This window comes from Psammomys obesus, unplaced genomic scaffold (genome assembly GCF_907164565.1).
Source record: "Psammomys obesus unplaced genomic scaffold, mPsaObe1.curated_primary_1811, whole genome shotgun sequence".
NCBI classification, from domain to species: domain Eukaryota; kingdom Metazoa; phylum Chordata; class Mammalia; order Rodentia; family Muridae; genus Psammomys; species Psammomys obesus.
The window spans coordinates 3,542,680-3,566,239 of NW_026590905.1; the positions used below are offsets into that span (position 1 = coordinate 3,542,680).

The 23,560-nt window shown below is 53.6% G+C and overlaps 1 protein-coding gene across 1 annotated transcript in view; it reads left to right on the forward strand.

The window, feature by feature from the left end:
* Positions 1-17,309, forward strand: part of Tspan11 (tetraspanin 11) — a 60,880-nt gene extending 43,571 nt beyond the window's left edge. The window contains exons 4-8 of the mRNA XM_055609465.1: positions 3,861-3,935; positions 4,678-4,782; positions 7,266-7,424; positions 7,771-7,857; positions 13,375-17,309. Of these exons, the coding sequence (XP_055465440.1) occupies positions 3,861-3,935; positions 4,678-4,782; positions 7,266-7,424; positions 7,771-7,857; positions 13,375-13,434 (486 nt within the window). The 3' untranslated portion in view covers positions 13,435-17,309. The remainder of the gene's footprint in view (positions 1-3,860; positions 3,936-4,677; positions 4,783-7,265; positions 7,425-7,770; positions 7,858-13,374) is intronic.
* The last annotated feature ends 6,251 nt before the right edge of the window (positions 17,310-23,560 follow it).

Below are 23,560 nucleotides of genomic sequence, written 5' to 3' on the forward strand. Positions count from 1 at the left end.
ATCTGATCTCAGCATCAGCCCGAGAACTGGAAGGGGAGTGCATCTCTGGCTTTCCCAACCTCTGACTCACTGACATGTCTGCTGGGAAGTTTTGTGCAGGAGGAGCTGTCCCATGTCTCGAAGAAGGTCAGCAGCACCCTGGTTCTGTCTGGTGAAAGTCCATAGGACCTTCCACACTTAAGATTTCACTGCTTTCACCAGCAGGGGCAGCATGGGGCTGACCCTGCTACCATCTCCTATTGTCTCACACTCCTCCTGTAGCCCAGGGGTGGTCTCAGCATTTACACAACCTGACCAGGCACCAGGGAAGGGCCAAGGAACTCCAAGATGTGCTTCCTGTTCCCAGAAGCTCACAGTTACTCTGGGGAGACAGGGCTGAGATCTGCAGCAGAAGTGATTGAGACAGCCACGGGAACACAGAGCCAAGGAGCAGTGGTCCAGCAGGGGAAGGAGTCAGAAACAACCAATGCCAGAGAAGAGGATCAAGGAGACAAGGCTGAGTCAGGCAGTTGCCAGGCAGGTGGTGCTATGGGCATCTTTAGGGGTAGAGCCAGGACTGATCTAGGAAACGATGGATAGGATTGGTGAGGGCAAAAGCATGAAGGCTGGACAGATGGCCTGGCGGGGGGCCGTGCAGGGGTGCAAGCAGCCCCTCTCTGAGGTGCACAGAGTTGCTGAGCCAATTGTGCTAGGGGTCTGCAAGGGTTGAGTAAAGTGAAGAGGAGACAGCGGGGATGAGTCCTTTCTTAGGGCTCATGACCTCCCATCACAAATGTAACAACCAATCAGTCCCATGCTCAGAGTGGCAGGATTTTCTGAACCCTTCACCTGCCTCCTGGAAGCTGTCACTGGGAAGCTATGACTCAGGTCCTCCCCCGCCCAGGTGAGTCACACACCTGCAACATTCTTGCAGTAAGTACTGCTGCCTGAACTGTCACCTGTGACCACCTCGGTCCCCTCAGAGCACCAGGCTCGACCCTTGCTTCCTGGGACAGCTTCTCATGCTGGAGCATCATTCTTTGCTCCCCTGGGCATTTCACACGGTACCAATGTACCTCATCTACATGACAACTCAGCCTGTCCCACGACCTGTTGGATCCTCTGAACAGTCCCAGTGGTAGCGTGTGCTCGTTTCGCCTGCCATGAAGCCTAGAGATGTGACATGGTTTCATGTGTCTCTCCTCCCTCTTCTCCATCTGTATTCAGGAGCTACCATAGCAGTGAGCTCCCCCCGGGAGCAGTATGAAATGGCCACCTCCTCAGGACTAGTGTCCATGAGTGACACAGCTGACAGGAAGCAGGTGACAAGATGTGATCTCCTTGCCTCCACCAGCCCAATCATGCTGCTGTTCAAAAGCAGGCACTCCATCACCTCTTCCCTGATGTATTGGAGGTCATGGTAATATGCGTTCAGGAGGCCTGGGTTGACCAGTAGTCCCTGTCTATATAGGTCCTGTGTGGCAGAACAAAGACCACGCTCAGTGTCATATCTGAGTAAAGGGAGTGCAGGTCAACTTCAAGCCAACCAAAAGGGCAGACATATTAGGAGCACTGGACCCCTAAGGGCTGTGAAGCAGTGAGACAGTCCCCTGAATGGGTGATGGTGCAGTCATAGTGTCTGATGAACCAGGCAGTTCCAGGAATGTCCTCCACCAATCTAGGGCAAGGCAGGCAGGGCAGGGTGTGCCACCATTGCCATTGACAAGGAAATGAGAACCCAACCCCATGGTCAGGGCTACCACAGACAGCCCCAAAGCTTGTATCCTGTGTACAAGAACCACAGCCTCCATTATGCACAGCTCTTTTTGAAGCACACCACCCCGGCCTGAGAGTGTTTTTCTGATTTGCAGTGGTACCCAGCCAGTCGGTCCCAGTAACCACAAGAACCTGAACTTGTCCCATATGCCAGCTCTCTCCATGTCTTCATGCCCATTCCTGAGCGCAGATGCAGCATCACAAACCTCTTAAACGCTTCAGCTTACTCTGTGTCCCATTTAGTACCATCTGCCCAAACAGGCTGGGGCCAAGGAATGTGTCCTGGGGAGCCTATACCCCTTCCCATACTCCTGGTTCTGAGCCTGACACCTGGAGCCTGGAAAGCCCTGTTTAGACAGGCAGGCAGGCAGGCAGGCAGATAGGCAGACAGGCAGACAGGTAGACAGGCAGACAGGCAGACAGGCAGGCAGGCAGACAAACAGGCAGGCAGACAAACAGGCAGGCAGGCAGGCAGACAAACAGGCAGGCAGACAGGCAGGCAGACAGGCAAACTGAGCTCCAGACAAAGACTACAGCAGATGGGATTACAGACTGTGTGCCCCTAACCTGTACTTCTCACAGCACCCCGCTCTGTCCTTCCCATATCCTCAGCCATGGAATGATGAGGTGCCTCTGGGAGGAACAGACAGGGCTTGGGTGTTCAGGCTGTCCTTTTCTATGCCAATATAGGAGAAAAAAAAGGAGGGTGACCAGAAACATCCTTTATCCTCTCTGCCTCGGGCTCTTTAGATGAAAGGCAGGCTAACCCCCCCTCACACACACACACACAGCTAGAGGGACCAGCAACTTTCCCTGGTCACCAATGATAGCCAGCCACAGTGCTGGAAGGACAGGATGCAATGACGTTACCGAAAACCACGTGTTAATTTAACGGGCAGCTTTGCCCAGGCTCTTTCTCTAGGAGTTGAAAGAAACCCCACTCTCCTTGTATTTCCCAAGCCCTGTCCATGCAGTCTCCCACACTTAATGTGAGGTCAGGTCTGTGGGATCTGTCTTGCCCTCCTGCCCACATGCCTTTCCCTGCTTCACGAGCCTGGCATCTCAGATGACACCCGTGGGTGGCACCTCCAAATCCTGTGATCCTAATACACATTGGTGGCTGCCATGTTGTGGCCAGATGTGGCTCTAGGGAGAAGAGGGATATTCTCCCCTCCTCTCATTTCTTTTTCTCCACTCTCTCTCCACCCTCCTCTCTTCCTTGTCCCTTGGGTACCCGAGGTCTACTTCCCCTCGCTGCTCCTGTCCAGACCTCCCCCAGACCACATGGAACTGACCTGTTGGTTCCCCCGAAGCTCAGAAGTGCTGCTGACAGTACCCAGCCATGTGGGAGCCAGGAGAGAGGTGCACACACAGCTATCTGAAGCTCAGGGCTGGCACTGAGGAGCCTGGGAGAGGCAGGCATGGTGAGGGCAGGCGAGAGCCCTGAGGAAAGCTATGTAGGATAGGAATCAGGCATCAGGGATGGAAGATATCACCCTAATCACCATCCATGGGCTTCTGTCTTTGCCTTCTCCAGAGCCCTATTTCCTGGCCCACCTAGTCTCTCCTTTCCAGCCACCTGAATGATTGCCATCACCCGAACTCAAATGCTCTGCACTTCCTGGGCAGACTGGAGTGTGCGGCTCTCCTTCTCTGCCTGGCAAGTGCCTCTGGGTTCTTTTCAGAGAGGCGCCATGAGTGTCAGCACCTCCACAAGGCCTGCTCTGACTCCCCACCACCCCAGGAGCCTTTAGGGTTACCCCACAGAAACACTGACAACATGGCACTCGAATAACGTCATATTTCCCACCCGCCATGAGGCAGTAGTACTTTATCCACAATGCCTGGCACCTGGCACCCAGTCAGTGTCCACTCAAGCTTGGATGATGGGAGGACTCTTGAGCTTCCCATGTGGTAAGTGGGAAACTTGGTGGTGGCAGCCAATAAGGGCTGATATGTCCAGATGTGAATAAAAAGAGGAGGATGGGGATGAGAGAGGGGTCCTGGCAGGTATCTCTGCCCCGCCCCCCCACTTCTTTGCAGTGGCTTTTGTTATGGGGGAGGGGCCAGATCCCCAGGGTGACCATTCCTCTCCTTGCTCCTAGTATTTCTGCCTGTTGCTGGTCATCTTCCTCGTGGAGCTGGTGGCTGGGGTCCTGGCGCATGTGTACTACCAGAGGGTAAGTACACTGTCCTATTGCAGAGTTTTCTGTTGGTGCCATAACAGAGTCACAGCAAGACTCAGGGCCTCATAGGTGGCCCTGTTTCCTGGGCTGGTGATCCTCTGCACCCCAGTTTCCTATCCAGATCTAGTGGATCTCTCTGCCTCTGTTGGCACTGCTGGGTTTCATGTGGGAACATGAGTGAGAGCTTCTCACGGAAGCCACTCCCCTCCAGGGATCCCTAAGCAAGGAACACACCTGCTAAGACAGCCTCTGAGTAAGGATCAGAAAGGATCAGATGGCAGATTGCCAGATTGCAAAGACTGGAGTAGGCCCCGCCTACCCGGATGGGTGAGAGTCAGAATCTCCTTCTCCCTATGCTTATGGCTTCAGGCTCAAGATTTGAGGACAAGAACAGGGTGACATTGGGCTGAATAGACAGCACATCCCAACCAAGCAGGTCATTTGCAGCCAGCTTCTACACTGTGTCCCAGGGTCCCAGGGGCCCATATATTGAACCTCATCTTTTAATCAGAGTTCAAATCTACAGCAAGTTGCAGGCCGCTCCCATGAGGCAAAGCATGGGCTGTGTCATCCCCAGCCCCACTGTCAGTTAGCCCTTCACACCTTGCCTTCACATCATCTCACGAGGTTTGAATCATTCCAGTGTCCTGACGCCAGCTGGTGAGGATTTGGAGACACCTGGGTCCTAGAGGGAGGCAGGGGAACGTGCTGACACTCCTCCGTCTCCCCTCCCCAGCTGAGCGACGAGCTGAAACGGCACCTGAACAGCACCTTGACTGAGCGCTACGGGCATCCCAGGGCCGCTGAGATCACAGCCTCAGTGGACCGGCTGCAGCAGGACGTAAGCCACACAGAGAGATACAGGGTTACATCCTGCCTCTCCCAGTCTGTGTGACCTCGGGACAACACACTCACCCTCTCTGAGCTTCAGTTTACACTTCTCTAACCTACGCTGTTTGGGGGAGGGGTGCGGTGATGATGATCACCCGACACCGTGGAAAGTACTCAGTGAACCCTGGCTTCCCCAATATCCTCTTTTCGCTCTGTTCAAGCCGCACCCCAAGCTGCCTTCCATTTTGGCTCTCCTGGGACAGAAAGATGCTCTCAGCTGTCTGTAGACTAGTTTTGCCTTTCCTCAGAAAGATGGGTACCAAGGCCCCAGTGGTCTAGACCAGGCCATTGTGGCTCAGACAAGAAAGAATCTTCTTGCTGGAAGCCATTGGACAGCACGTGAGAGGTGGGGGAAAGTCCTGTTTCCAAGAAGACACAGCAGACCCCAGAGAAAATGCCTACAAGCATGTGTGTGTACATATAGGTACACGTGACATAGGTAGCCATGCCGCATGTCCTCAGCCCAGGAGCTAGGACGAAGCGACCCACGCTCTTGGTCACCTATTGCGAGCAGCGCACACCTGCTGGGTCCCACCGTTAAGGAGCTATGTGAGAGTAGGGCAGGAGCCTTGACGGGGAGGGGGAGGGGAGGAGGTTCTCACTCAGAGAGCTGTGGACAATAGCTGACAGGAGGACAAGGACGTTTTTTCTTGGGCACCTCAGAGAGCAGGGCTGAGGGGCTGGAGGTGGCCTGGAGGAGAGCAGGGCCTCGCTTGGTGGGAAGCGGCCAAACACAGATCAAGTGTGTTTCCACTTAAAATAAAGCCCGCCACTGACCTGCCTCCATGGCACCAGTCCGTGTAACCTGAGCCTCTCCCAAGCCGGGGCACTTAGTGTCCTGGCCAGCACCCAGGGAGGAAGGACCAAGCCTACAGTGGTGGATCGGAACCGGGGTCACATTCAGGCTACATGTAATAAAGGACACACAGGCACACGGACCGCCGCTCACATCACGAGGATAGTGACAGTCGTGCCTTGATACCTGCTGGCTCTGTGCAAATGCTGAGCGCTCTCCAAGCACCTACTCCGTCCATCCTCACACGGCCCCACCTCAGAGGCTTTTGTCCTCATCTCACAAGCGATGTAGCAAGCTCAGGGTCAGCAGCTCATGCGCATGCGCTCGCGCATGCACACACAGACACAACTGTCATGTGCAACTGTCATGTGACTCTCAGCACAGCCTACCCCAGCCCTTGTTCTGTGTGTGCTGTCACATACTCTGTGCTCTCATGAGCTGTGGTTGTGCTCTTCCTGTCAAAGCTGGGCTTTGACCTTTCCACGTCTTATCCCACTGTTAGGTCATGTGTGTGTGCTCTGGGCGGGATATTATGTGGTGTGCACGCTCTCACTGCTATGCCGTGTGTATACACAGATCCTGCTTGTTACATTGTGTACGCCCTCTGCCAGTTCTCTTGTGCTCAAAGCATGTTTAGTGTGGACAGTCACATGCAGGGTCTCTGTTCACACTTACAGGGTTTTGTTTGTTTGGTTGGTTGGTTGGTTGTTCTTTTGGAGACAGGGTTTCTCTGTGGAGCCCTGGCTGTCCCGGACTCGCTTTGTAGACCAGGCTGGCCTCGAACTCACAGCAACCTGCCTGCCTCTGCCTCCCTGAGTGCTGGGATTACAGGCATGTGCCACCACGCTCGGCTCACTTACAGGCTTTTGCTGACCCCAAACAAATCACTCCCCCTTCTTCCTCCATCTCCCTCTCAAGGTCAGTAAACGGTAAGCTAAAAGCCAAGCCCTCAGCCTTGTTCCTGGCATGTAGTAGGTAGCTAGCTACCATTTGGGTCTAATGTCCCTGAACCCACACCCAAGAGACAGACTTGACGCAGCTGGGTCATGCAGCTTAGGATGCAAGGTCTCAGGATCTCAGTGTCCTGACTCAGAGGGGAGAAGTGACAAGCGTTTGACCTTTGATGCACTCTGAATGCGGTAGAGTACAGACCTGATGGATTGTACTCTATAGTCACTGCTGACTGGCCTGTGTCCTGCATGGCCTCCGGGACACACTCCATGCCCTTCTGCTCTCGGGGCTCCTAACTTTAAAACCCAGTAGAGAGCCTGGAACCTCTGATAAGGTTGGGTCCTTTTCCCCAACTGGATGACCAGGGCATCTCCCCCTTGTGGTTTCCCCCTGCCCTGACCCTGGCTGTACACCCTCATGGCACCCAACCTCACAATCGTGGAAGCCCCACACCCATCTGCCCCCACCAATCTCTCAGATAATCCCTACCCCTAGAATATCTGGCACAAGGCAGCCAACAGGTACCCTGCAGAGAAAGGTCCCAGAGAGACTCCGTCCTTCTCCAAAGAAGAAGGGAGATCAGAGGGGAGAGGGGCCAGTCTGAATAGCATAACCGGTGGCCCTGGGTCTCAGGGACAGGAGCACCACACAAACCCTTCTCACCCCGGCCCACCTTCTCTTCTCAGTTCAAGTGCTGCGGCAGTAACAGCTCAGCTGACTGGCAGCGCAGCGCGTACATCCTGTCTGAGGGAGCCCTGGGTCGCCAGGTGCCTGACAGCTGCTGCAAGACAGTGGTAGCCCGCTGTGGCCAGCGGGTCCACCCCTCCAACATCTACAAGGTGGAGGTGAGTGCTGAGGTCACCTAGGGTCTGGGAAGGGACCCCCAGAAAGGCCAGCTCAGTGAGCAGGTGTGGGAAAGCAAAACACATGCTTTGGCCTGAGATCACAGAGCCCAGGATCCTCAAAGGCCTGACGGAGTACTAAGGATGAATAGGTTCTCCTGAAAGTCCCAGACACCATGGCCTGTCCCCTGGGGCTCTCAAAATGGCCATGAGAAATCCCAAGTCTGGTCCCTTCAACCACTGGCATCCTCCAGCCTCAGCTGCACACAGGATAACAGCTACCCATCCCCCCTGCCCACCCACCTGATGCTGGGCCAAGGCCTGAGCAACCCACCTCTCTACCTCGCAGGGAGGCTGCATGGCCAAGCTGGAGCAGTTCCTGGCTGACCACCTGCTGCTCATGGGGGCAGTGGGCATTGGGGTGGCTTGTCTTCAGGTAAGTCAAGTAGACCTCAGTGGAGGTCTCGAACTCTGCCTTGGGGGAAGTAGCTTTGTACCTGCCCACCCGGTCCTGCCCCCTCACCCTATCCCTGTCTCCCTTTGTAACCGAGGATGGACCACACTCTCAGTCTCATCCCCCAGAGATCCTTGAACAGCTTGAATTTGTCAGGAACAGGGACCTGGGCACACCTGAGAGTGGGGTCAGGTATCTGGAATGTGCCCCGTGGGCACAGCACAGCCTGCTGGGCTTATGAACATGGATGGCAGGGTGTGGGCCCAGCTGTGTGTGTTTAAGTCGCCTGTGCACATATGTGCTTCTGGGGAGATTCACCCAGTCTCCCTGAGGATGGGAAGAGCTACACTCTGCTCTTGGTGCCTCTCCCTGCATGCTCCTCCTCTAGCCTCCATCCAGGAAGTGAGAGCTTCAGTCCCATCATTTTCGACAATCAAGGGACCTCAGGGTCCTCAGGGGAGGAGCCAGGAGGGGATCCTCAGAGGCTGAGCAGGCACAGAAAGCGGTCCCTTCCTCCTGTATGCGTCCTTCCTCTGGTGGGAGCTGTGTGATGGCTGCTTTTCTAGGAGGACCTAGGCACCCTGCTACGCTGCTCTGCATCTCCTACCCCAGTGCTGTAAGTGGCGCCCCAAGAAGGGAAGGGGCTGCACAGTCAGACACCGGGATCCCAGTCTGGCTCTGGCTCCACATGACCTTGAGCCGCTTCTTGCCCTCCTTGTCCTTCAACTTCATCTGCAAAAGGAGGCTCACCTTGCCTATGTAAGAGTACAGAAGAGCACATGGCCCACACGGGGCTCCTGGCATGTGCGCACATGTGCGCGCGCGCGCGCACACACACACACACACACACACACACAGCTCTGTAGATCGGTACAAGCTGGCTTTCTCTGGTTCTCTGTGGTCTCAGGGCATTTTCCGAGTCTTCCTCTTAATGGATCCACACCCCAGACCCAAGCCGGGTGGGCAGAGCACTCTCCTTATTTCCCAGGTCAAAACCTGAGACCCAGAGAGACCACACACAGACCTTGTGCCTCCACCTGCCACCTATACGGCCCTTGGCTTTCCTAAGTGCGCTACCTCACACAGAGGCCCCCTGGGGGTGGGGGGAGGAAACGCATAGAATGCTAGACTCCCAGCATAGCACTCCTGTCTCCAGAGGGAGTTCCACTCCCCTCCCAGGGGGACAGGAGGGCCTGCCACAGCCTCCCTTGCTGAGAAGAAGGCCCTCAGGGGAGAGCCTTCTTGATTCTGCCACTGGTGAGCTAGGCCACATGACCTCCAGGCCAGTTATTGCATCTCTGGGCCTCAATGGTTCATAAAATGAAGCCACTCCTCCTCCTGTGATGGTTGGTCATGCATGTAAGCCATGGGGAGGGGGTCGCGGGGGGCTCATTGCCAAGTGGATGCAGGTAGCCCATAAAAGATGCGCTTATTTCTACACACGTCCATCATCTCTCCAAAATTTCCCAATAGCTCCTTTGTAGCCTTGATGCTAGACTAGGGAGCCCAGGAGCAGTGCTTGGCCCTTCTTGCAGTTCCCAGGACAGGCCCTTCCCTTTGTAGTGAACCCAGAGGAGCTGCTGCTAGGACCAGGCAGGACTACCCATCACTCCAGCTTCAGGCTCATTGGGGTTTCCAGGGACCCACCACACAGATTTTTAGGGGTCTGCCCTAGAAGGACATTGACCAGGCCCTGGTCCACCTCTGTCCACTTCTTCCTGGCCTTTGTCAGCACAAAGTAGCCAAAGGTAATGAACCTGAGGACTGGGCATGAGGCTACAAATGCTTAGAGTCCAAAGTCAGAGCAGGTTAGTACTACTGTGCTAGTCTAACGTTCAGGACCAGGCCACTGGGCAGACAGTGTACCTGCAGGCCTTGGCACCTCCCCGAACTGTGACTCTGCAGCTCACCCCTTGCTCAGGTTTCTCCCTGTGGTCTCTGAACAGAGGCTGGTAATGGCCAAGCCTCGGTTAGAGTGCCCTCTACTGGCCAGAGATGGACATTAATCTGCCCAGTCCTTCCAGGCAGCCTACAGATGAGGTATGGAAGGCTCAGGGGGTGGGAGAAGAAAGCCACGTGGGGCCTTCCCACAGGAGTCTAGCGGCAAGGTGGGAACTATGGGTGGAATTTACAAGAGACCCATCAGAAGCCTCTGAATGTGACTGGAATGACCCAACAGGGGCCTTCACAGTGCTTTCTCTGTGACTGCAAGCTGGAGCAGAAGTTGAGTGGCAGGAATGCTAAAAGGAGAAGGCCCTCCACTCAGCGAGGTCGTCCTCTGGGCACACGCTTGCTCCTCTCCTCAGCATTTCCAGGCTGGTGTGGCCTCGCTGTATGGCTCCACACACTTAAGGTCCTGTCGGTCAATCAACCTGTGCTCACTCAGGGTGGAGGGCTGTGGGCCTGTTCATACACACTGAACATGTATATGCATATGGATATATACACACATACATATATACATACCACACACACATATATGTGTGTATATCTATATATGTGAATGTATATATATATATATATATATATATATATATATATATATATATATATGGGACTAACTATTCCCAGAGATGGAAGGTTACTTGTGGAAGATTACCCAGCCACTGTGGTGGCAGAGCCAACCAGCACTCCCCAGCCACCACCCCCCATGCCTGTATTCTTTTTCCTCTACCAGCTTCCTCTCTTGTGAGCTGCTTCCACTCTAGCAGAATCTCAGAAAATAATTTGTAGAATATTCTAGCCGGGAAACTTCAGAAAGGTTATAGTAGCCTAGGGATCTTTTTTTGGCCATCCTCCCCACGCCCAGCGGAGGCCACTCCCACCCAGGAGACTTCAGAGGAGGTTCTGGGGCACACTGCACTGGCTTTGTAGCAGGGCCATGCTCTGCCCGTGGAGGGCAGGTGTGGGGGCTTTCATAGGCACGGGGGAGGGCAGAGGAGGACCCAGGGTGTCTCCCTGCAACCAGGCAGTATCACCCAATGTACTGGATTTGCTGGGGAGAAAAAAAAAAAAAAGTGAAAGCTGCTCTGGGTATTCTTGAGGCCAGGGAGAATTCCTGGAGGAGGCAACGGATACTAAATTCTGAAGAGGTTTGACAAGAAGCGGCGGGAGGTGACCACAGAGTGAATGGGGAGTCAGGAGCAGCACATGGAAAGGCCCGACAGGCTCACATGGCCCTGCTGGCCTCTCTCAGCTGTGAGGGACAGGGCTCCGGCTTTGGAAGAACTGTGCCTGCCAGGACAGGCTTGTGACCCTGAGGTCACACAGCTGTAGTCACACCACACAGTATAAATACCCAGCTGAAACAGAACCAACCTCAACAACCCACAGGTGGGATGCCAACGTATTTCAGAGCCTAGAAAAGAGACAGCTGAGGCTGGGATCTGCAGGCCATTAGGGTGAATGGAAAGGTCACGTGGGCCAAGCCAGGCTCTTCCGTCATGCTGACCAAAGACCACCAGGTGCTGGCTGAGAAGCCCCGTAAGAAACCAAGAGCACCACAGCCCCCGTTAAAAAAAAAAAAAATGCCCCACGTGGGGCCAAGTGCTGTACCAAGCAACATCCCAAGGAGCCCTGTGTCCTGTGCAAGTGGAGTTGGTAGCAGGAGCTAAACCCAGGGGATAGGCACTGCCCCCAGGGACTCCTGTGCTCGCTGTGCTTGCTGCTTGGATCATCCATGCTGGCTTCTGTGTCCTCTGCAGAAAGGGAGACAGCGGTACTTGAGTAGGGCCTCATGAGCTATCAGCCTTTACCCTCTGTGCACTTAAGGAGACATGTGTATGCTCATGTGACTCTCTCTCCCTCTCTCTCTGTGTCCACATGCGTACACTGTGCAATTCAGAATGAGGAACGTGTGCATGTATGCATGTGTGTGTGCTCCTGTGCATGCACTAATAAGAGCATCCCTCCACACAGTTCAGGGGGAAGTACGCGTGCACAGGTGTGCATGTGTGCCTGTGCTTTGATGAGAGTGCCTTCCCCATGCACTTGCTCTGGCTGTTCAAGGCATCCATCTCAAATAAGTCGTGTGTGTCGGGGGCTCTTGCAGGACCATCGAGAGTGAACTACACCCTCAGGTGAGGTGGGCATAGCCCACAACACACGCAGGCAATGCCCTCTTTCTGCGCATCAGAAAGATGCAGGTCACCCGTGGGAAAAGCATCCAACTGTGAGATGGAGACAGGAGCATGCCACAATCCCTGGGTGCATGTCTGTGCATGGCTGTGACAGCGCCTGCTTAAAGCCAGTGGAGGCAAGATAACCTCTTAAGCCGCCTTTGGGCTTCTTATCCTGAGTCCCCGAGGTGGATTAGCAGAGCTCTTAGCACTGAGGCTAAAGCCGAAAGCAGCATTTGTGGCCTCCGTCATCCACCCTGTTGGGCTGGGGCAGAGGAGTGGGAGGAAGGCAAAGAGATAAACCTGCCCTAGATGACCTGAAGCCAACCTGACAAGGGCGGGCAGCTGCCTCAGGCTGCACTCCTCTCCTCGGGTCTGTTCCTACTCTGGCTGGAACTCTACTCACACAGGCCGGTGGAGCCAAGGTCAGATCTGTAGAATAAGGCAGGGAAGGGCAGGACGGCCCCTTACATAGAGGCATTCACCTTCATGCCTGTGCCGTGTGATGGTGTGGGACCACTTGACACACGGCTTTCATGCTAAACACAGAGTAGAGATACCAGCAACTACACTGTCACCACCAGGATCAGGATGACAGCCATGGGGCAACAAGGTCTGACACATCCCCATCTCTTTGTCCTTGAGGTACCCCTGGGTAGGAAAGAGGAGACGTGGAAGAGACAGCTTCGGGGGTGGGAGAGCCAAGAGCGTGGGGTGGAGAACCCAGATCCTCTGTAGTTTGGGAATGGGAACCATATCCGATCCTGGGCAGGTGGGGTCCTCTGTATCCTTGTTTAGCCAGTGGATCCAGCAGGGGTACTGGCAGGCAAGATGCCAGAGTTCCCATGCAGAGCTCGTAGGAACGTTGAGTGCTCCTCCCAGAATTGTGATGGGCTTTAGTTTGTGTCTATAGAGCTCTAGGGAAGCAGGAAGCAGGAAGCAGTTTTAGAAGTGATTCAGACAGCTCTGGTGCTTGAGTGGGATGTCATCACAGAAAAGCCAGATAAACGGAAAAGCTCTAGGCCCACAGGCCAGTAGCACAAACTGGGTGTGTGCTTGAGGGGATAGCAGCCACTGGGCCCCAACCCAGACCCACAGGGTAACCATAGCAGTGATTGGAGCCCATTCTAGCACAGAAGTCATGCCCTTTGGGAAGCCCTTCTCAGAGCTTGCTCCCCATACACCACACACCAGAGCAACCTCACCTCCCTCCACCGGGGGTGGGGGCTCTTGTGAGAAATGCATGCCCTTCCAGGTGGGCAAGACCCGAAGGGACACAGATGTCCAGCCCTCTCCAGTGTCATTAACTGCCCCCCAGGATTCAGCCAGAAGGCTACCGGGCTCTCACGTCTCTGCTCTCTGCTCTCTCCCCACATGACAGATCTGCGGGATGGTTCTCACCTGCTGCTTGCACCGAAGGCTCCAGCAACAATTCTATTAAAGGGCGCCCCTGAAGCCTGCTCACCATCCCACATAAGGGCTCACATCCCCACATCCTGAAGCAGGCCTGCAGAGTTGGTGCAGGGGCCATGGGCTTCCTTTACCCGATGCAGAGCCCACCAAGTGCCTGTGATTGTGGCTCCTGTGCTTCCCAGCTGGGCAGGGTCCTCAGATCACCCCTCCACTTCTAAGCACTCATCTGCCCCCAGAATCCTAGTGAAGGGATGGTCCTGGCAAGAGGCATCCAGAGCCCTTTGCCAGGCATGGAGCACTGTGGACAACAGGAGGGCAGAACCTGGCTCCCTCCACTCCATCTCCATGCCTGAGTCTAGAGTAGAAGGCTGGCAGGCTGGTCCCTCTGAGACTCCTGTACGGCATGGGCCCCAGCTGGCTTTCCTCAGAGAAAAGCACAACTTTGGGCAGACTTAGCTCACCCCTTCCCAAAACCTAGCTGGTTTTTTGATCTCCCCACACAGTAGCTGGCCATGTCCTTCCTGTAAGGCCTGGGACAGGAGTAGCCTAAGGTGGGACAGCTTAAGACTAGGCTGTTGGAGCCACCAGGATGCTAAGGAGGCAGGGTTGGTAACAGCACCTGGGAGAGTCATGTGATGCTCACAAGACCCACCCACCCCCACCTCGTTCCATTCCTAGTCTTGACTCCCAAAGTGCTAGGTTTAAAATGTTAGTGAATATAAAGCTCTTCCCCAGGGGAGCACACCCCAGGCTTGTTAGTCACAGCTGCCTGCATCCCACTTCCTGGTACCTTCATGACCCCACTGTTTCCCTTCCACTGTGCTCTCTACTTTCATCTTCACCATCCTGGAGTAGACACCACCCCCTCCTTTGCTGAACGAAATAGAGACTATTCAGGGAGCATTCCCCATGTGTCAAAGGATAAAGAAAGAAAACCCTAGGGAAATTAACGGTTGGTAGCAGGTAGTAGGGGATCCCCACAGTGGCATCTTGCTGACCAAAAGCACTCAGTTCACCTTTCACCTGACCCAGCTCTCACTGCAGCAGGCCCAGATCCTGCTGAGCTGAGTCAGTTGTTGGAGGGAGATGAGCTAGTACGTGATGGGCTAAGGGTCACTGGTTGCTGTGACCAGCATAGGCCTAGAGTTCCATTCTCAGGGCAGGAAGGAGCTGTGTGAAACACCAGGCTCTCGGGTCAGACAGCCTCCTCCATCCTGGCATTCCCCGGGCACCACTTAGAGCCTGGGCTGGTTTATGTTGTCTGCCTGAAGGGCCCTGGGTTTGGCTGCAAAAACTCAGTAGAAAGAAAACACTCCCAACAATCCCAGACTACACTATGGCTACCCTCCATCTTCCCAGGATTCACGCAGATACTCAAAGACCGTCTGCGGTCCCCAAGACGGCTCCCCTGGAGGTTCTGAGGGGAGAGCCTAGAAGGAGGATTGAGGGGGGAAAGGTGAGGGGCCCAGACCATGTTATTCCCAAAAAGGCACTGAGGAAGGTGACAGTGTATAGAGGGGGAACTGTGGCATCAAATATCTGCTTTGGTAGGCTCCCTTAATCCTCAGGCAGATGAAGACAGATGCCAAGCAGGCACCATTTGTACATCCGTGAGGCAGAGGTAGTCCAAATGTGACCTCCTTGATCGTATAACAGCCTTGGTGACAAAATGGGTTTAGAAGACATAAAACACAGAGTAGGCCAGGTTCGGTCCAGCAGCTGCAAAGACTGGACCCAAGGATGGAATCTGTAGTGAGGTGTGTCTATCAAATTGATGCCAGATTCTTCCTATTCACCCTCAGGGACAGGTCCCTGTTTGGAGGTCATCAGTCTGAGTTTCTTAAAGAGAGAGAACACACCTGTACAATGCCATCCCAGAAAATATACTGGGGTCCCGTGCCAGGCCCCGAGCGCCATGTAGCTGAGGCCAGAGCACCTGCACCCTGAGCACATGAATCACCGTTCCCTAAGCTCAAGGTGGCCACCTCAAAAACACAGCATAGTCCCCCAAATCCTCCCCAAATGACCAGAGTTTGGGGAGCAAGGGTGAACCTTCGTCTATAATATGGAGATGAGGCGTCTACATGCATTTGTCTTTTTCCCTCCCCATCTGTGTACCCCACTTCCCACAGCACCTCTGGCATGGCTTTGGGGATGTTCATTGAGGGGTCCTTCAATATGTTATCCACAGTGACACCAACAGTATGTGCTACAGTCCCCATGCTGCTGATGAAGAAACTAAGGCTTGGCCATAATTTGAAGTCAATGGTGATGGCTGCTGTCATGGCCCCGGCCGGGTGGACTCAAAAAAAGCTGGAAGCCCCTCTGCCCCAGCACCAGCTGACAGGTTGGCATTCAGGAGCAGAGTGTCCTAGGGTTGGCCAAGCAGTGGCAGCCTTAACACCTCCCAGGTTGGATGGGACCATCCACAGTGTTCAAACGCCAGCAGCCTTTTGCATTCACAGTTGAAGCACACACCTAGCTTATTTCAGAATGACAACCAGGCCCTGTGGGGAAGCTAAACAGCCAGGGCTCCTAGAAATGCCCCAGGCCATACCCAGTGGCCTATACAGCCATTACAGTGAAAGCAGCGACTGTCCTTGGTGATCAGCCTCCATGCAGATGGGACTCACACCATGCCGTGACCACTGGCTGGGACATGAACTACCTCTCCCTGCTTTCCCACTCTCAAACGGGCCCTGGCTGCCGACACGGAGCCTCCCCCTCAGGCCAGGCCTTCCTCTGCCCTGTTGTTCCCCCCCCCCCCCTCCCCTGTATTGATCATTTGTTATTTCTGGGCTCAGGAGACTTCCATCTTGAGAGCGCTCACCCTTTCTTGACACAGAGTTCAGGTCCTAAAGGCACTGGTAGGGAGGATGTACAGCAGCTTGGTGTGAGAAGCCACTCAGAGCTGGGAACCCACCCTCAGCTCAGAATCTGCCACTCTGGACAGCTTCCAGGGTTTTGAAGCCAAGGGAATGAACGGATCAGTTAGAACCCCAGCAGCTTTGAAAATGGCCTCTGCGCATTGGCTCTACTGGGCCAGGGCAAAGAGGCAAGAGAAGGGAGGGCAGCTGAAGCCGTTCAGGAGAAAAGCAGCCGGCTTTGTTTTGAGCAAACCACCCTTCCTGGCCAGTACACTTGCTCTCCCCTCAGAACCTCCAGGGGAGCCTTCAGATCAGGACTCCGCCTCCCCAGAGTTGCTCCAAGGAAGGCCAGAGCCAACAGTTGGCATTCTTGTTAAGTTTCCAGGTGGTGGTGACGCCACCGACTAGAAAGCACACTGAACCACACAAGGACACGGCTACCTTCCTTCAGATGCCAGAGCCCCCAAGGGTCAAAAGCCATTAAGGCCATCTGGCCCGAGCCTCTCATGGAGCAGCTTGATACTGCTCCCACTGGGTCCACAGAGAGGGTGGGATGAAGCCGGCCGCTGAGCGGTTTACAATCAGCCAAGCACGTGCGCATGCTCCACACACCACCTGCCCTATTGCGGCTAGGCCAGATGCCCGGGTCTTCTTCCTGAAAGGTGACCCTGACACTCCCAGATTCCACCTTTTACTACGTGCCTTAGGGTGGCTCTGCTGCCTCCAGCTGGACATCAAGCCTCCCTCATCCTTCCCCTCCTGCTTACATACCTGTGAAACCCGCTCCTACCCCACGCCAGTACCGACAGAAATTCCAGAGAGCTCATTGTTAGGAGGCCAGATGGGCTCCTGGGTCCAGCTGGCTCATGGAGGTGACTCGTCAGATATTCCGAAAAGACAGAAGTTGCCTTAACCTACCGCTTCCAGTGAAACTCCAGATGTGAGATGCGCCTCTCTGCCGACCTCAACGTATGCTGTGCGCTCGGTTCCTTGTGCTAGTGGACTCGGCAATAAAGGACTTGTACCCAGGAGTTCATACACCCCACTGAAGTTTCTGTGTTGGTCACGGCTTCCCTAAAGCGCCAGCAGGCCCCAACTCTCAGGAGCCGGCTGCTGCCTCATTCACCATCTCACCATTTACTTGCCTGAAATGACCTCTTCTGCCCGTGGGCCGCTAACAAGGGCTGGGCAGAAACTAGTGAGTTCCCATTCCGGCTTCCTGTCTTCAATCAGTATGTTCACATTTCCCTTCAAGGCATCCTGCCACCCTCAGGAGCTGGCACTGAATCTGCCTCCTCCTGTGGCGGTACTTTAGAGGCTGAGACAGGAGGACTGCTGAAAGTTTGAGCCAGGCTGGGTTGCTTAGTGAGTTCTAAGCCACCCTGAGCTAGCGTAGCAGTCTGTTAAAAAAAAAAAAAAAAATCAGGATGTGTGAGATGACTTTGAGGGTAAAAGCGCTTGTTGTGTAAACCTGACAACCTGAGTCGGACCCCCAGGACCCACTGGGAAAGGTGAGAACCTAGTCCCCAAGCTGCCTTCTATTTCCACACACACACCATAAAGCATGGTTCCCACCAACACCCCTCATCTCTCTCTCTCACACACAAACACAGAGAGAACACAGAGAGACAGAGTGGAAGCGGGGGTAATAAAACAGGCCAGGTGCATACCCTTTAATCCCAGCACTCAGGAGGCAGAGGCAGGTGGATCTCTCTGAGTTTGTGTCCAGCCTAATCTACATAGTGAGTTCCAGATAAGCCAAGGATGTATAGTAAGACCCTGTCTCCAAAAATAAAAGTTAAAAAATTAAAAATTTTTAATAAAAAACAAAACAGGAGCTGGAGAGGTGTCTCAGTGGGTAAAGGCATATGCCACCAAGCCTAATGACCAGAGCTCTGGAGCATATGAATGGCAGGAGGTGAGAAATGACTGTTAAAAGTTGTCCTCTGCCCTCCACAGGCAATCCATAGCATAAGTGTCCATGCCCCACACAAATGTAATAATTTAAAAACAAAAAAAAAAAAAAAAAAAATACAAAAGAAAGCCAGACTTGAATGCTTGCTCAGGCACCAGCTTGCCTGGTGCACAGGTAAAAGACAGTATAGACAGTATTTTGCCTTTTCTGACAAAAAAAAAAAAAAAAACCAACCACCTCCTAAATTCACTCTTCTTTCTGGAGGTTGCTGAGCTCTGATGGGGGTGAGCTGGGCCCCTGGATCACTAACACGCAGGGACTCCTGGACAGGTGACACCCCAAAGGCCCCTAAGGGGACTCACTGAGCACTCGAAGGGGTGCTGGCCCGTGTGAGCGGATCACATTGGGACACCTCCGGATATCTCTAAGTGGGGACCCACCCTGCTGGGGAGCTCCAGCTCCTGGCCAATCACAGCAGAGCCCTATGGTATTTGAGAGTTGGGGGGAATGCCCTTGGCTGAGATATTTTTGTCGTCCTCTATCCCATTAGCGCGAGCTCTCTGCTCACCCCTCAGCATTACTATGAGTGTGCACACGTGTGCACACAAGCGCACAGATGTACCCAGGGAAGATAAGTAGCCTTGCCCACTCTTCCCCACTACACACAAGCAGCAGTAATGGTGGCTCACCACTGCTGTCTAAATGGCCCTGGCAGCTGAGAAGGTAGGCAGGCAGCATGAGGCTGCCGCTGAAGTGATAGCAAGATCACCCTGGGGGCTTCCGGCCGGCCTGTCACATGTCAGCACTTCCCAGCAGATGCCACTGCCTCGTGGCATCCCTGGGGTGTCATGGCCGGGGACACTGCCGCTCCACAGTGGCTAACAGGCTCTAGCACGGGAGGTGCACACAGAGGCCGAAACTCTTGTTTTCTGCCTAATTATAAACTCACAGGGAGCGTGGGCTGCCTTTTCCTGTTCCTGCCTCTGGTTGGAAGCCTAATGACTTCAGCAGGAAGGAGACGACAGCCGTGGAACTGGACAAAGTCTGTGCATCAGGCATTTGCACCAGGCTCTCCATCCATCCCGTCCACCAGCCAGGTGCAAATGCTGTCATGGCAGTAAGACTCTCACAGAGCCAATGCATCAGCTTTCTCGTCGCTACGACAAAATGCCTGACAGAAATAACCTAAGGGAGGAGATGATTGTTTCAGCTCACAGGTTCTGAGGGGTTTCAGTCCATCACGCTGGGGAGACACATCAGTCTGTGGCAGTGAGAGCATGTGGAATCAGAGACTTAACACCAGGGGTAATGTCAAGGACCCACCCCTACCGACTTTTTCCCCCTTAGCCAGGCTCCACCTCCTGAAGGCTCCACAGCCTTTGAAATCGAGCCACAAATTGAAGAGCAAACATTCACGACATGAACATGTGGAAGACATTTCCGATTTAAACCAAAACAGCCAACCAGAGCCATGAGGTTTAGCATTCCTGTGACCAGGAGTGATAAACAGTCGCCACTGGTCTGTGGGTTGTTTTGCGGTTTTGTGTTTTAGGGGATGAAACCCAAGGCTTCCACATGTTAGACAAGTGCTTTACCACTGAGCCACATCCTCTGCCCTCCATCAGACTTTCAAAACCCCTAACTGTTTTAGAAAAACCTAAGCCAAGGACCAGATACCATATGCAGCATTCATGACTCTGGTGGCCAGAAGCTGACGTGGCTGAGTCCTCAGGAAAGGATGTGGGCCTTGCTGGGGAAATATATTTCTGTCTATTAAGGGTATATCCAAAGTCCAGGAATTTGGTGTAGAAAGTCAGAACAGGAATCAGACAAGAGACAAGGGGCTTCCTGATGTCGTTAAGCTACAATTTCTGACTTTAACCACATGCTGCAGGGCATCACTGGACATCAGCCCAGACTAAGTTCCAAAACTCTGTACCCTGAAACTCACAAGGTCCAGACAGGAACACCATGCACCTTCCTCAACCACCTCTCTATTCTATGCCCAAAGCTGCAGAGCACACTGGCCCATGTCTTAAGTCACCCCAGAGGGATCTCAGCTCTCTGAGATCTGACCTTTGGGGGACACAACAGGGCATGGTTTATGGGGGAATCTTTGGGGCAGGAGAAGCTGGCCCCAAAGGCAGGCCTGCAGAGTATTGCTCTTCTTCTTCCTAGGCTTAAGGAGACAATGGGCCATCTCATGACTGTCAGACTTGGCAGAACCCCGAGAGCCCCCCAATCTTGCTGAATGCTTGAAGGGATAAGCAAAATGTCAATATTTCTGTGTCTGAATGACATTTATTTAATCTGACTTCTGTGGATTATTGAGCGGTGGTGCTGAGCCAGCTGGAGCTGAGCTGAGGCCTGAGATGTCTATCTGCTGAGCTGTGTTTGTCTCGCTCTCCCTAAAAACACCTACGGCCCCCTCCCCTCTCTTCTGTGTCCCCAGCTTTCAGCCTGGCTGATGCTTTTCTGTGGATCCTGCCTTTAGTTTGGGCACTCAAGATTTGCACTGATCCAGGAATAAGCTGGACCATAAGGAATTATACTTTTCTATTGTTTTTATTTTATGTGTGTGGGTGTTTTGCCAGCATGTTCCGTTACCATGTGCATGCCTGGTGGCCACGGAAGCCAGAAGAGGGCATCAGCTCCCCTGCAACTGGAGTTACAGATGGTTGTGAGCTGCTATGTGGGTGCTGGGAATTGAACTCAGGACCTCTGGAAGAACAGACGGTGCTCTTAACTGCTGAGCCGTCTCTCCAGCCCCATTTATTTTTTTCTTTGTGTTGCATAAAGCTTGGTGGAACATGAATTCTTTTATGTCACCTTCACAGATCTGTATGAGGGGCATTATTCTCAATTTGCAAATGACGAAAATGAAGGCAAGCTCAGAGACTGGCTGAGGTTCCCACACCAAGTGCAGAGTGGGAAGTGAATCCAGTTCTTCCAATTCCCCAAGTATGGCTCTGCCCCTCTCCATGGGATATCTCCAATAGTGAAACTCAGGCATGCAGACAAGGAAGATGTTTGGGGTCAGGAGGATCCTGAATAACGTTTGTGGGAGTGTCTTACAAGTATGAACCTCAGTGAAAACACACAGAGATCCAGCTATGTCACACCAAGAACGCCTGCCTCCTTCTGCACTCAGGGCCAGACAATACGATCTCCCCTTGTTATGTCATCTTTAGTGTCACCTTGACGGGGTTTAGAATCACCATGAAAGCATACCTCTGGGCATGTTTGTAAGGATGTGACTGAAAAGACCCACCTGAGTGTGGCTGGCATCATTCCATGGGGTTAAGGTCCTGAACCAAATTAAAAAGAGGCTGCCAACAGCCATTTCTCTGCATGCTGATTACAAACACAATGTGACAACTTCCCTCGCATCCTGCCACCGAGCACTGCCTGCCAGGCTGGACTGCATCCTCAAACCGTGAGCCCAGACACATTCTTTCCTCCCGTAAGGTGCTTCTGCCAGGTAACTAGCACACATCCTTCAGTGCAAAGAACAAGTCACCTGCCTGTCCAGGCTGAGTGGGATTCGGGGTGAATGGCAATGACCCAACACTGTAACAGATCAAACCATCCCCTATGACTCATCTCCCACTGAATCCGTGCAGCCAGACTGTCCCTCTGACCACATCTCACTGAAGCCCGAGGCTAAAGACCTCTATCCGGGCTTGAAACTATTGCTCCTGCCTGCAAGTTTGTGTTCTTGACCTGGTTCATGAGGTTGTACAGAGGAGAGGGATCTGTCCCCTTCTACTTTCTGTGCGCGCATCCTTGGCAAGTTAAGCGTTCCTCTGTTTGCCTCAACGGTATCTCCTCTAGAAGGCCTCTTGCTAGGCAAGTTGAGGGTCATTGCCTGAACCCTGAAAAACAGCACTGCAAGTATTCCAATGCAACCATGTGGCCTCTCCTATGGCCCGTGAGACAGCAGGCTGGCGCTGTGACATACATCCACCCCTTAAGGTAGCAGGTAGTGGGTACGAGTTTGGATTCATGTCTGTGACATCTTCTCTATGCTCCCCTCGGTCTGGCTCCCAAGGCCTCGTAGCAATGTCAGTGGGTACCAGATTGGTTTAGCTATTTCCCCCAAGCTGGCCTTTCTTGCCTTCATTGAGCACAGATGGGAGGCTGTTCTCCTACATCCCCAGGTTAATGGGGATCAATCCAGGACTCCCCAGAGTGATCAAAGCCACTCCTTCCCATGATCCTCCTGATTTTAGAACTGTCACTAGAAGACTCCAGAAGGGCACCTGACTATTCAAGGCTTGTCTCCTTTGCCCAAAATACTACCAAAGGGGTGACTTTGAACCACCAGCAGACAGCACAGTAACCTGGCAGATACCAGCAAATGTGGCCACACCCTGGGGACAGGTGTGGGAGGAAATGGACAGATGAGAAGTGGCTTCCTTGCTAATTCCTGTGACTCAGTTGACAACAGATGGGGAGTCACCTGAGTGTGCCCTGAAACCTCTGGGGAGGTTCACAGGGAGCCATTCTAGCCAGACATTTGGACTTTCTCCAAAACTCGGGGTTAAAGTCCTTAGAGATGCTGGAAGCATGCCACCACAGGTTGAGGTTTGGGGACAATCTGGTGTCAATCTGGCCACTCCCTTAAGGGAGAGACACACTGCTGCACATCTGGAGAGTTCTGGAGCTTCCTCACCTCCATCTCAGCCTCTAGACTCCTGCCCTTGTTCACTCCATCTCTGTCTCCTCACTGGAGATAGTGGCACTCAGTGACCCAGGGCAAAGAGAATGCTGGGCTGCCCTCATCTTCATTTTCTCACTAGAACAGTCCAAAGCTAGAACACAACTGAGGCAGCAGCAGACTCCAACATCAGAGAGGCACTGAGGTCCACAGGATTGGCTGACATGCGTGTCAGTCAAGTTATGCTCTGGCCTCCCCAGTGACTATCCTCACAGACCCTTATTACCATGCTTTCTTGGAGGCTCTCTGGAGCTACCTCGAAGGATATTGCCTGGGCCAAATGACATTATGAGGTCCCCACACTCCTGGAAAAGACACCAGGCTCAAAGGAACCTTCAGAAGCAGCGGAGGGGTTGGGGCAAGGGTACAGCTATCCTGATAGCCTTCCCCTACAGGAAATAAGGACTCGTTCCTCATTTGTCCCACATCTGACCACAGGAGCAGCCAACCGTGAGTGACCAGCCACTGAGGTGGAATGACAGCTTCTCATGCAGAAGGCTTGGGTCACTGGGAGCCCCTGATTAAGCCTGTGTCAACCACCAGACAAGGGGTATATGTATTAGGATTTCCAGGCCTCCACAGAGAGGGCAGAGATCCATTCACCCTAGGCGTGGCTCCAGGGAGAAAACAAACCACCGACTATCAGTCTGTT